The sequence below is a fragment of the Acipenser ruthenus genome, chromosome 14, assembly GCF_902713425.1.
Source record: "Acipenser ruthenus chromosome 14, fAciRut3.2 maternal haplotype, whole genome shotgun sequence".
NCBI lineage: Eukaryota > Metazoa > Chordata > Actinopteri > Acipenseriformes > Acipenseridae > Acipenser > Acipenser ruthenus.
Window position 1 is genome coordinate 13964398 of NC_081202.1, and position 13752 is coordinate 13978149.

The following is a 13752-nucleotide window of genomic DNA, read 5'->3' on the forward strand; positions in this document are numbered from 1 at the left end:
ATTACAAAATTAGTTCAGAAAATAAACAAATTAAATGTTTACATGGGTTGTTTAATCTCCATACTGGAAAACTTCCTGCAATGGAAAAGAAGGGTAATGTTACAATTACTCATAGTAGTAGCAGTAACATAGTTAATGCAAGTCATATTTAAAAAAAAAAAAAAAAAACCTGCTTTTAAAAATGCAACCTTATCTTCATCTCTGGCAGTTTTGTTTTGCTTTGCTGTTCCATGCACCTGCCTAGCAGACCAATTATGCTTCTTAATCCACACTGTAAAATTGTAACTTCAACCTGATTTACCCAGGTTTCGCTGCTTAAATGTGCCATTTAGGTCTCATGGTTGTCATGTTTGAAAACTCTGTATAGTTAGTAATATATATATTTCTGTGTGTATTGTTGAGATACAGTAATTGAATACACCACCTCCCCTGCAGTCTCAGAGGAAAAGTAAAGATGTGGTGGGTCTGCAGTGTGTAAAGAAGCAGGCAGCTGACGGCACATGCTTCGGAGGACATTACTAAATTGGGGAGAAAACAATAGTGCTTGTTCTGTTCTCTCCCATTATTTTACTGGGCTCATAACTGTGGCCACAAATAGTGTCCAACCAGCTGTGTGGCAGAGCCAGAAACCTCAGTGAAAAGGAGAATTGTTTCTCTCATCTTTCACCAACTTGGGAGGAACATTTTCTGGCTAAATCTGCCCTTTTATTGTGGCTAGTGTTAATATTGAAACAAGAAGCAATACAAACTTAAGCTTGGCAATTTGTGTAATAAATGTATGTTTGCAGTTAAACAATTTTTAAACGTCTGGTAGCTTGGGACAATGTGTGACCAGCGTGCGGGGTATTCTGTAATGGTTATAGGATAGGCCATTTTATAATAATAGTGATTTTTATATACTGTAATTTCACCCTCTTTTGTCTACATAATTGTTGACCTCTTTCATACTTCAAAAAAGAAAAGTCACTGCTCTTTACAAGAATATATATGATTGGTTTCCAACCATTTAGTATTTTTCTGCCTCCTAGTTGTTCCCGAATTAACTATGGGTTGGGATTAAAGCAGCACTGCCAATCCCATAAAGCTAGTCCGGGAAAACCAGCCTGATCAAAGCTTCAGTAACTGTTTCTCTTGCATGGCAGGAGGCTGAGTTGGAACGCCTGGAGCGAGAGTTTGCCATCCAGTCTCAGATAACAGAGGCAGCGCGTCGATTGGCCAGCGACCCCAACGTCAGCAAGAAACTGAAGAAACAAAGGAAAACCTCCTACCTGAACGCACTAAAAAAACTGCAGGAAATTGAGAATGCAATTAACGAGTATCGTATCAAATCTGGAAAGAAACCAACGCAGCGGGCTTCTCTTATTATAGAAGGTGAGCAGCAGTGTCCATACGCATTCATTTACTTTAACATACTGAGGTGTTCACACAATCTCATAAACACACACCCTGTTTGTTGCTTTAAAATGATACCCAAGCGAACCAAGCATGTCCTTGCAAGACTGTACAGGCTGTCCTTAAAGACCATTGTGCATCAGCTACAATGATACAAAGCTCAAATAACAAAAACTACAGGCTAAATATTACATTTTAAAATGCATCACAAGCAGCCTTGAAAAGTGTGTGTGTTTTTTGTTTTGTTTTGTTTTCAAGGTTTAGAATGCTAGCCACCAAACAGAATTTTCCATGGAACTGGATGCTGACCACCATTGATTTAAGTAATTAAAGTGGAAAGATTGTTTGTTCAAGTTCACTGCAGATTGCTGACTAAGTACATTGCCTTAAGGTCTTTTCTAGGACAAGTGGAAATAGTCATCGTTGCTTCCCTTCTAAGGAGATGCTAAAACAGCATTATAACAACTTTTGTGTTAAACTCTTTACTAAATCTAGTTTTAAAATGACACATTTTATTTAATCTTATTAAACTTTGTATTATTTTTTACAGAAGCAAATATTGGCATTGAAGACGGTTCACTGTCAGACGCCCTTGTTCTTGAGGATGGTAAGTTGGTTATAGAAAGGTATCTCTTGGTTCTTTTTTTCTCTTATTTATTCCTCCTTTGTAAGACTCCACTGATAACTAGTGAAGTCTGCTCAGAACGGGGTATAAATAAACAAGTTGTTTGTAGCTTTTAATTGTATTTCTTTGTTGTGTTTTGCAGACGATTCTCAAGTGACCAGCACCTTTTCCCCTACAGCCTCCCCTCATAAAGGTCTGCCTCCCCGACCCCCTTCCCACAACAGACCCCCTCCTCCACAGTCCCTGGAGGGGCTCAGGCACATGCACTACCAGCGCAGCGACTACGACAAGTCTCCTATCAAACCCAAAATGTGGAGCGAGTCTTCTTTAGATGAGCCATACGAAAAAGTCAAGAAGCGCTCTTCTCACAGTCACTCCGGGTGAGTCGGGGAGGCTGTGTGTTTCTCTTACACATTGGTCTCGGGGTTCAGCACCTGTATATGGAGATCAGGAGGTTGCAGGTTCAGATTCAGGGTTTCTTTTGAGGCAGCCTGTTTTAGAGAATAGTTCAAAACAGAACTGCCACGTGGACCCACCATATCTGCTCAGTTTCGTCTGGAGTATTGGCAATAATGTTATGCTGCTGAGTGCCAAGTGACACAACACACAGCAGAGATTTTATACAAAGAACAGAGCTGCTTTGTCCTTGATCCGAGTCAAGTTGGACAAGTTGCATCGGTGGGAATTGTCTTCCAAAATGAAGTGAGCTACAAAATCGCTTTGTTATAAGAAAACAGCATACTGGATATATTACTGTGTTTACAATGCAACTGAAACCCCAGTCCAGTGCAGTGTGTCATTGTACTGGTGTGTTATTCCCAGCTAAAATGGCTGTGTGTGTTTTCCTAGCAGTCACAGGCGCTTTCCTAGTTCAGGGAGCTGTGCAGAGGCTGGAGGGAGCAACTCTCTGCAGAACAGCCCGATCAGGAGCCTCCCCCACTGGAACTCCCAGTCCAGTATGCCATCCACCCCGGATCTACGTGTACGGAGTCCGCAGTATGTCCATTCCACAAGGTAAGGGTGCTGTTTACTATGGGGCTTCTGCACTCCATAACTGGGTAAATATCGAAGGATGCCCATTGAACCTTCAGTTCTCCTGAGCTATTGTAGGGAATTGCTTCAGTGAGGGAACAACTGGACATTTTAATCTGGGGAGACAATCACGAGTAAAATAACTGGGCGCTCTAAATGTATTTAAAAAAAAAAAAATGTAAGGGGTACCTGTGTGCTGTTAGTTTCGATCTGTTCAAGGCTGAGTGATATTTGAACAATGTGTTATGTGCCATTATGAAGACTGTTGTGCCACTCTAGTGTGATGAGAGAGTGGCATCAAAAGCTTTTTTGAATTTTCAGAGTTTTTGGTCCGGTGGTTAAAGAAAAGGGCTTGTAACCAGGAGGTGCCCGGTTCAAATCCCAGCTCAGCCACTGACTCATTGTGTGACCCAGAGCAAGTCACTTAACCTCCTTGTGCTCCGTCTTTCGGGCGAGACGTTGTAAGTGACTCTGCAGCTGATGCATAGTTCACACACCATAGTCTCTGTAAGTCGCCTTGGATAAAGGTGTCTGCTAAATAAATAATAATAGAAGAAGTTATAAAGGCTTGATCGAGCAATTAATCAAATTATTATTATTATTATTATTATTATTATTATTATTATTATTATTATTATTATTATTATTATTATTATTATTTATTTATTTGCAGACGCCCTTATCCAGGGCGACTTACAATCGTAAGCAAATACATTTCAAGTGTTACAATACAAGTAATACAATATGAGCAAGAAATACAATAATTGAAGTACTGAAGTAGTTTTTTTTTGTGCCTTGTTTCAGTTTAAAAGATATAATTTATTTTTTTATAAATTCTTCATGTGACCATTCTAGTGCTCTGGTGAAACCTGAATTGTCATCCTCAATATCTCACTTCAATACTTGTATGTACTCTGCTCACTATTAATGAAAACATGTTCCAGCATAACAGCAGCAGCTGTTGGTGTGCTTTTGCTTATGTTTTCAACAGAACAATTCATTGTTACACTATATCTGCTTGTCAAGTCTAAAACGAAATCTAACAGTACTGCACTGTTTGTTGTAATCAACACTTAAATTACATAGAAGTATTAAAAAGACCACATTTTCTTTTAAGTAAGTACAGTGCTCCCTCGCTGTAAGGCTTTCGATTATAACACGCCTCGGATATAAAGCTCCTACAGCATGTCCCCCAATTCCCTAGACTAGTGATTCATGCAATATTTCTACAGTAAATACAATACCAGTGTTGTTCAAACTGTAAACAACTTCTCAGTCTAACTTCTGTTTCTGTCCCTCCCTTTTGATACAGTATCTGAACTGAAGAAAAGCTGTGCTGGCACTTTATAACACAGACATCTTATTCAGCATTCGTTTTATAACTAAATAAATATTAGGCATATTATGTATTTACTTTTTTGCTGTGAGAGGAGCTGCAGCTTTCTCCGGGAGACGAGACGCTTCAGCCCTGCTCCGGCAGCCGAACCTGGAGCGAGCCCATTCCCTCTTCCCCTCTCCCGACCCGCTCTCCTTCTCGCACTTGGTTTGCTTGTCTGTCGCTTGGAACTGAACTCCCAACCACCGTTTAGCCAGGCTATTTATAGTTTAAAAACTGCTAATTAAAATGATGCAAAAGTGGGAATTTTCTTTTTTTCTTTTTTTTTTTTTGCAAAAAATATAGCATTGATTACATGGTGCTTTATGCATGGTTAATTCATGGAAAGTTACATTTTTGCTTCACTATACATGCATTATAGAGAGGGAGTTATTTTATTTTGTGTTTTAGTCAGATGTGTGTTGTGTCCTGCGGTGCCCCCCACCCCCTCCCCCGTTTTATAATGCTCATGTTGTGCGTCCCCCGAGACCCGCATTATAGCGAGGGAGCACTGTATATGTATATATTTTATTAAGTGGTTAAAGTTCTGGATGAACTTCAATTATGATCTCCTTTTATTCCTCCTACAGATCAGTCGACATCAGCCCGACCCGACTGCACAGTTTAGTACAGCACTTTAGACACCGGAGCTCCAGCCTAGAGTCGCAGGGCAAACTGCTGGGTTCTGAGAACGAGACAGCCAGCCCTGACTTCTACACCCCACGGACACGCAGCAGCAATGGCTCGGACCCCCTGGACGACTGCTCCTCCTGCACCAGCCACTCCAGCTCCGAGCACTACTACCCTGCCCAGGGCAACCCTAATTACTCCACTCTGGCTGAAGACTCCCCTTCCAAGGCAAGGCAGCGACAGAGGCAGCGGCACAAATCGGCAGGGAACCTGGGCTCCTCCAACTCCGGCAGCATGCCCAACCTGGCTGCTAAAAACGGGGGTGCTCATCACGGGGTGTACCTGCACAGCCAGAGCCAGCCTTCCTCACAGTACCGCATCAAGGAGTATCCGCTCTACATCGATGGCAGCCCCACGCCGGTTGTGGTGCGCAGCCTGGAAAATGACCAGGAAGGACACTACAGTGTGAAAGCACAGTTCAAAACCTCCAACTCTTACACAGCAGGGGGGATGTACAAGGAGAGCTGGCACGGGGATGAGGGGGAAGGCAGTGGCCGGTTGACCCCCTCCCGCTCTCAGATCGTAAGGACTCCCTCACTGGGGCGGGAGGGTGGGGGCAGGACTGCCGTGTCGGACGAGCTCAGGTGCTGGTACCAGCGCACCTCATCCACCCTCAAAGAGCACAACAGACTATCGCACACCAGCTCCAACTCCTCTGACAGTGGCTCACAGTACAGCACGTTGCAGAGCTCCTTCACAGCACACAGCAGGAAGTCCAGGATGTCTCAAATGTCCAAAGCACCGTCAGGTATGTTTGAGAGCTCTTCTGATCTGGTTGAGTGATGGGGTTGTGTTGCTAGGTTTTTGGTTCTTTTTGTGCTTTCACCCTACAGCCACATTGTACTGTATGCATTCTTCTGCAAATAAAAGGTATATTTTTTAATTTGGAGATTTTTTTCTGTAGCACCAGCTGAATGCTTTGCAACTACCAAAGCAGTGTATATATGTATATAGAGAGCAGGGGTCTTCAACCCTGGTCCTGGAGCGCTGCTCTTACTTAATTGAACCAATTATTGGCTTAATTAGTCAAGATTAACAGATGTTCCAGATCTTTAGCCATTGATAATGTAAAGACACCTATAAAACTTGCTGGATAGGGGCTGTCCAGAACCAGGGTTCGAGACCCCTGATATAGAGGATATGTCATGAAAAAATGTGAATTTACTGTATTTGTAATAGGTGGATACAGCAATTAACAAACAAGCCTGCAGCCGTGTTGACAAATACTGTAATTAAGGTTTATCATGACATATCTTGTTTATACCACAAGTGCTTACATCAATAAGAACATACTGTATATGCATATTTCATTTTGTTTTAAACACATACCATTGTAAATGACAGTACAGGGCCCATCCCTTCAGACAGCAGTGGAATATATTTGCGTTCTGCAGTATGTCGCAATGAAAAGAAAAAAAAAAAGATCTGGTCACTAACCTTTCATGGCATAACGTAGCCACATGAGTGACATACATTTTAAATATTTACCAGTTAAAATATGTATCTAGGTGCAAAAAGGAAAAGGTTTTTCCTTCTTTTCTAACACATTGAACTAAAAAACGGATCCAGATTTATTTGGTACTGCACCACAAAACAGCAAAAGAAATCCCAGTGAAATAAGAGACTACAGCAATAAATTCAGTAGGGCAGAGGTGTTCTCGTAGGAGGATCTCTGCACAAGATCCAGGGTGGTCCACTGGACAGGCTGATATATGAACGATATGAGTTGCTGTGCGTCACTCCCATAAAGTCCTGTGACCAGACAGCAGAAAAGAGCAAAAGCCCTTCCAAGAGTGGAACTTGAACAATAATCCAGAGTTGAGTTTTTATAGACCAAATAGAAAACCACCAATACTGCATTTTCACTATGTTGGTTCTCAGTCCCACTGCCAAAAAAAAAATGTTCATAGTAAATCTTACGATAAGTTTAAAAAAAAAAAAAAAAAAAAAAAAAATGCCCTGCTTATTTAAGAAAGCTAGTTGTACGTGATGGTGATTTGCCTGAACAGAAACACACACACAATATGTCTTTGCAAAGAATGGCAAAAGTGTCTCTGTACAATTTAATTGGATACTGTAAATTATTAATGTAGCATTAATGAGGTTTCCTTTAGCTTCAGTTGTCAAATAATCATTTTTTGTCAATTTTTGCCTGAAGTATAAATATTTAAACTAACTATGAAATGGGTATTTCACTCACATTTTGCTTTGAGTTTTTTAATACTCTCCCGTAGGGTAGGGGAATTACTGGTTAGAAGCGTGAAACTTTACATTACAAACATTGTTTCTGAAGTGGGTTATAGACCCACCAAAGTGAGAAAGGCGATCCCTAAATGAAAATGAATCCATTAGTCGTTAGTCATGGTTTCCCCCTCCTCTGCACTAAGCCCAGAGTAGTGACATAGTAGAATTCCAGAGCAGAGAGACTCCAACCTAACCTTTCTGTGTTTCTTTAGCTGCCTCACCTCACAGTCAGAGGTGCATGATGCCGAACAGCGAGTCTGCAGCCACGCCCCCCAGCAGTCCACATCATATCCTAAGCTGGCAGAGTGGGTAAGTCACCACGGGGGGGGGGGGGGGATGTTGGGGAACAGCCCCCAGCTCATTGGGTTTACTAGCTGGGACTAAACCCAAGGGGGTGGACAGATAATGGACAGTAGATATGTGGTCCCCAGGTTACAGATTTAGTTCCAGCCAAAGTTTGCCAGCTTTCGCACTGCTCATAGTGGGAAATGTGTCACCAAAGTCCTAGAGAAGCTGTTGGTTGAATTAGCGCCCTAAACCCCATTTATTATATTATTCTGTGAGAAGCAACCTTTTTAACCAGCCAAGCCTCCAATTTACAGCTTTAGATTGAATCTGCCACAACCTATAATGCGTTTCACATGTATATCTTTGGAAAGTAATGTTTTATGGGTTTTTTCTGCAGTCTTGGTGTTCCAAAGCAGAAATACCACAGTATAACAGACTGGCAGGTTTCTGGTGTTCTTTCTTCCACCCTTTTTTCACTACCAGCTAACGATTACTAATACACAACTCCTTTAAAACAAACAAAAAAAAAAATCTGTTCTTTACTTTAGTCTAACACATCTAACTGTTGTCCTCTCTTACTAACACCCTCTTACTTGACTGTCCTCTCCACTTTTCTTGGTTTAGAGAGACAGCAGAAAACTCTCACATTGAGGATCAGCCTCTTTCTCCAGCTCACCAAAGTACTGATGAATAGAGGTATAGTACTGTGTGTGTCTTCCTCTTTAAAACTTTTTTCAAAGCATGCTCTCTGTGCTTATGAATGTGTAAAAAAAATAACAACATTTTCCCTTCGTTTCCACTTGCTCTAATAAAAAAAGAGGTACTTTAAAATTAGATTTTGGATCATTCCAAAATCTGTGATGGTGTACAGTCCCGTACAGCTTCAAAACAAATAAATAAAATAGAGCATATTAAGTTTTTTAGAGTCACCAAAAGTAGCTGTGCTTTCGAATAGTTGGAGGAAGGGATTGAGTCTGAAGGTTGGCTTGGTATCCCAGCTCAGTCTCTGACTCACTGCGGCCCTGTGCAAGAACAAAGTCAAATCTGTATGAATGAAATAAACATAATGTTAATGTTATAGAAACTAGCGAGAACAAACTGTAGTTGGAACAGGTGTGTATATCGATTTGTTTTGTTCTAAGCAATCCCTTACGACTGTGAAAATAGTTTGTTTCCTTTCTAATACATTCTTTGTTAGACATTGCACTTGTTGCACTGACTAACTTAAAAGAAATGAAACATTAGTTGAGGTGGTTTCTATCCTTTAGATCTATTATTCAGATGTATTTTCTTTTCTTATTTCTAGGTCCTACAATGACAGTTGTTACCTGGAGAGTTCCTTGTACACTGAATTAGCAGATGTCCAATGGTATGGACGAGAAAAAGCCAAGCCTGGAACTCTGGTCTGAACTCCTGTTTTGTTACTGTTACCACATCAATGTCATTCTGAGATCGCAACACTATCCTAACATTTGGCAGTATTACACTCCATTAGCTCCCTCCACTTCTACTTCAGCTCCCTCCACTTCTACTCCACAATGAGCAATGCCATGATTAGGGACTCCTTGAACTGACTGAGCTATGGTACCCTACAGACTGTCAGTGGTTGGTACTGGTATTTTTATCCTTCTGGGAATCTGACCATGAACTAAACGTTACCCACTGACTGGCAGATGCCATCTGATCAGCCATTTGGCCAGCCTTCAAGAAGTTAACAGCATTCATAGTCAGTTTTGAATTCACAAAAGTGAAAACTCTGTAGAAATGCTGGTGTTACAAACAAGCCACTAGACTCTGTGGTCTCGGACAGCTGATGTTTATTTCCAATGCAATACTAATTATGTTTTATTTGGTGCCAGCCCATGGTCCCAAACAAAGTGAACCTTCATAAAGTTGTCTATGTGTTCCTTCAACCTACATTGTCTGGATTTTGGGAACAACAAAACTAAAAAAGAAAACAAAAGATACTAACCTTGTAATGGACCCATAAATAAATACAAAATTGAAAAATGTTAAACCCTGCATCTGATTTTTTAAATAATTGGAAAATAAATGTTTTGAAGCAAAAAATGATTCAGAATCCACAATGAAAAGGCACATGTTTTTGGATCAGCAGTGTCTGCCAGCTGCAAACATTTGTACTTATGATGGAGCATCACATTAGCTGCTGAACTACCAAAGATAAAAAGAAAAAAAACAAAATATATGGGACTTTACTGAGGTTTATCTGAAAAATACTTCACTTGAAGAAGCCCCAGCCTTCAACACAGAGCACAGTCCAATACACATTGATCTGTAACTCAAGGACTCAATACATAGGTTGTTCTACCTATATTAGTCAGTTAACTTCTGATTTCCCTGTTTTTTTGTTACTACCCCAGGTACTGCAATGTTATTCATCTTAAAGCCAATAAAAGGTGAGGAACAGTTTTTTGCAATATGCAAAAGAAAAAAAAGAGATTGACCTGGATCCAGGTTTTTATTTTAGCTACATGCTTTCACTGACACATCCTTCCTGCTGATCACGATCATACACAAAACTGCTTTTATAAAATCAATGTTATTTTAGCATAGAGATTGTCTCTGTCTATTGCTTAAGTTTGTTTTGGCTAGTGGCATTTTTTTTTTATTTTTTTTCTCGGTTCAGCTCGCAAGGTTTAAAAAACAAAACAAATGAGAAAACTCTCATTGTTTGGAACCATTTTTTTTTTTTTATTTCATTTTTTTTTTAAAACAGTTATTACAACATACAATTGTCCATTTTAGATAGCTCAGTCCATAAAGGTTCATATCTCAGGCTTATTGTAGGCTTATTGTCAGTGCCCACCTTTCTTCTGTAATGGCAAAGGCAGGGCCCACACAGGTGCTTTACCCTCAGGTGCTCCATTGCCTGTACTGTAACATCACTGAAACAGCTATGAAACAAACCTGTATTCCTGGAACTGTTCGAACATGGCAGCTTACTGTGGGTGGGTTAAAGGTAGCATTTTGCCATCATTTTAATCCTACAGACCAAGTGGCACGAGACTGTGGCTAAACAGGTCACACACATGATCAGAATCAAACTTGGTATGTTATTATGTGACTATTATAAGTCATGATTGATTGTTATCCACATTCTGCCTTACAGAACAAAATGCAGGTTTGTACCAGGCTGTGGGTATAAGTTGTACGCTATAATTGCTTGTCTTTTCCTGTAGAATGCACAATATTCACATGCAGTATATGGACCTTGGATTAAACTCTACACTTTTTATATGATGTAAAAAGATACTGTGAAACCTTAGTCAGTAAAATGTATAGCCATAAACAACAGCCAGTCTTAAGTTTGCTTTTCAGAAATCTGTACGTACAGAAAGTCCAAAATAAACAATTTAATAAGCGACTTACAAGCTGTTTCTGTTCCATAGAAAGGAACAAAATAATTGATATACACTTTAATTCATAAAGCATCACTTGGCTCAGTTTATAGTTATTTTAATATTGTTTCCAGTTAGGTGAGGCAGGGGTAATCAATGCCTGTAAATTATAGTAGGTGTACTGTATTGTTTCTTTAAATATTAACAATTTTAAGTAGTTACTTGGTTCCTGTTTATTCATAATGTAACTGTTCCATAATGCTTGTTGCTCCAGGTAGCTATTCTTTAATATCTGCCAATCACCTCTGCTATCAATGCGTAGCAATACAGACAGAACAGTCAAGGTTGGTTTTAAGCAAGGGAAGCTACAATACTTTTACAGCCTTAACTGACAAAATACCTTTTGCTTTGCCAACCTAAAACACAAAAAACAATTAGTGGTACAAACCAAAACCATGTGCGTTACCCTCACATAGTGACGGTTCGGTCAAGTGAGTATTTTATTTTTTTGTGTGTGTGTGTGTGTGTTTACTTTTTTTCAAATGATTTCTGTCTGAATGTTTTTGACATCCATTGGCCAGGATATTGGCTAAGTCTATTATTACACGTGACTTAATATTGTGTATTTCAATTTCAACATGGTTTATCATCATTTAAAGCAAATTACTGTGTATAACTTGACGTAATGCTGGCACATAATGTGAAATCTCTACTGGGTTTTCAGCAAAGGGGTTTTATTGTGGCTGCCTTTGTAATTGAAGGGAATATCTCTGCTTCTCCGAGCAGAGCCGTGTTTGAATGGAATGAAGACAGCAAAGGTGAAAGCAGACCAAGAGAAAGAAAAGATATCTCAAAGTATGATCCAGAAAAAATAGCCCAAAAGCCTATACAACCCCAAGAAAGGCAGAGCAAGCGGAGCCGATTAGAACAAAAAACAGATCTCCACGGCAACAGTGCTGTCTGATGGTTTTTTCTATTTTTTTTGCCATTGTTTATAGATTAATCACAAACATAAAATTGAGTAGTGAAAAATCCAACCACCTTTTCAATTTCACGTTGAAATAAAGCTTTAAATGCATAGTTTCTACTCTAATAAAAAAAAAAAACACCTTCATCCCAATCAACAGTGGAGCTGCAAGCACACATTCTAGAAGCTCTACAAACGGCTTACGGCTGCTTCTTTATTGAACATCTATAAACAGATTTCTTGGGGTTTTCTATGTGGTTAAACACAGGTGTTAGATTAGGAATGTTAAAAACTGGGCCACACTTGACATTAAAAAAACTAAACTATGTTTATTTATTCCTGGCTTGCTACACCATACCACTGCTGTCTTCATGGGTACAGTTGAAAGTTTGTAGCTAAGAGGCAGGCATAATTACTAACATTCATCAATGTTAAAAAGGCAGTTATTCAAAGACATTGACCATTGTTTAAAGATGTTGAAATCATTTTTAAGTCAATATTAGCTTTTAGTTTGGACATAGTAACAACCCCTTTCAGGTGCTACAAGATGACCAGTTACTGCTTAGTTACCTAGGTGTAGAATGTTACTTATATTGTGGTCAATAGTTTTATCACCAGTTGTTTAACAAGAAGGACATTAGTTTAAAAACAAACTATATAAGTCACTCCCTCCAACTGACAGTAGAGCATGTAAAATAATTACTGGATTCTGTTCAACCATAATCAGACAAAGGTGTATGTCGTAGAAAAAAGTGGAATTGTTCCAATTCCATCGTTAATTTATTCTTTTTGTATTAAGAATTTGTATAGTAACTTTACATTTTTCAAAACAGTGTTGTTGGCAAATAATGAATTTTCAAGATGAGAAATTTGGTGGTTCTTGAGATTATGAAAAATAAATTATTGCTGAATGTTCTCAACATGCAAGAGTGTGTGTGTGATTTTTTTTTTTTTTTAATATTAAATTGTGGGGGTGTGATCTTTCTATTATCAATCTCGATTGACAAGGCCCTGTTTTCATCAATTGACTTTAGAAATGTACTATACTTTTACTTGGAACCACCCAGCTCATCAACAAACACCAATGACCAGTTGCAAACAATCATCTTCCACCCGAATACACAAGTGGTGGTCATTGCTGGAATTTCCAACAGGAATTTCGGCGTATTATAGATAGCTACAGTATACAACTTGCAGAAGACTAAGGGTAATGGATTGCATCCTTAAGCCTGCCAAAGAATTCAGTTGCCCCCACAACCATGCTGGCAAAAAATAATCGGGCAGGCTGGTTAAAAGCAGAGTCCCTTTTTCTGACTCTGAAACTCCAACCTCTGAAAGATACAATAACAACCTTCCATGCAACCACAGACTTTGGCAAATCCAGCTGCAAACAGCCTCCATCTGTAATGAAACCCAGTTACCATAACACTGTTCCCATAGCGACACTCCAGGGACCGGCTCTGGCTCTCAGACTCAGGACAGCTGGAAACAGTTAGATCAATATGCCGTGAGAAAGTGTTTTTTTTTATTTTTAGTTTTGAAGTGTATGTTATTGTGCCATACTTTACATTTCTGAGGCATGGTCTTACTTAGTCTGGGGACCTGCCTCTGCACTAGTCCTCATTTACCATCGGTAAGATTGCCAAAACCACCCCTATTTGGGCTGGCACCTAGTGGAGATTAGTTATAAATATCTTACATAAGTTCTGCATGCGTTGTCTTTAAAAATGCAACTTATTTAACTTGGAGGTATGAATATTTATTGGTTTATTTTTAACTC

At 39.5% G+C, this 13752-nt stretch overlaps 1 protein-coding gene across 11 annotated transcripts in view; it reads left to right on the forward strand.

Annotated features, from left to right (window-relative positions):
• LOC117419782 (FERM domain-containing protein 4A) overlaps positions 1 to 12899 on the forward strand; it is a 179964-nt gene extending 167065 nt beyond the window's left edge. For 8 of the 11 annotated variants that reach the window (XM_034032888.3, XM_034032889.3, XM_034032887.3 and 5 more), the window contains 7 exons: positions 1143 to 1371; positions 1943 to 1999; positions 2160 to 2397; positions 2867 to 3031; positions 5015 to 5862; positions 7571 to 7667; positions 8953 to 12899. In XM_034032888.3, the coding sequence (XP_033888779.3) occupies positions 1143 to 1371; positions 1943 to 1999; positions 2160 to 2397; positions 2867 to 3031; positions 5015 to 5862; positions 7571 to 7667; positions 8953 to 9055 (1737 nt within the window). In that variant the 3' untranslated portion in view covers positions 9056 to 12899. Of the gene's footprint in view, positions 1 to 1142; positions 1372 to 1942; positions 2000 to 2159; positions 2398 to 2866; positions 3032 to 5014; positions 5863 to 7570; positions 7668 to 8270; positions 8343 to 8952 lie in introns of all 11 variants that reach the window. The other 3 variants (XM_034032892.3, XM_034032884.3, XM_034032883.3) reach the window with 3 other exon arrangements.
• Positions 12900 to 13752: the final 853 nt, after the last annotated feature.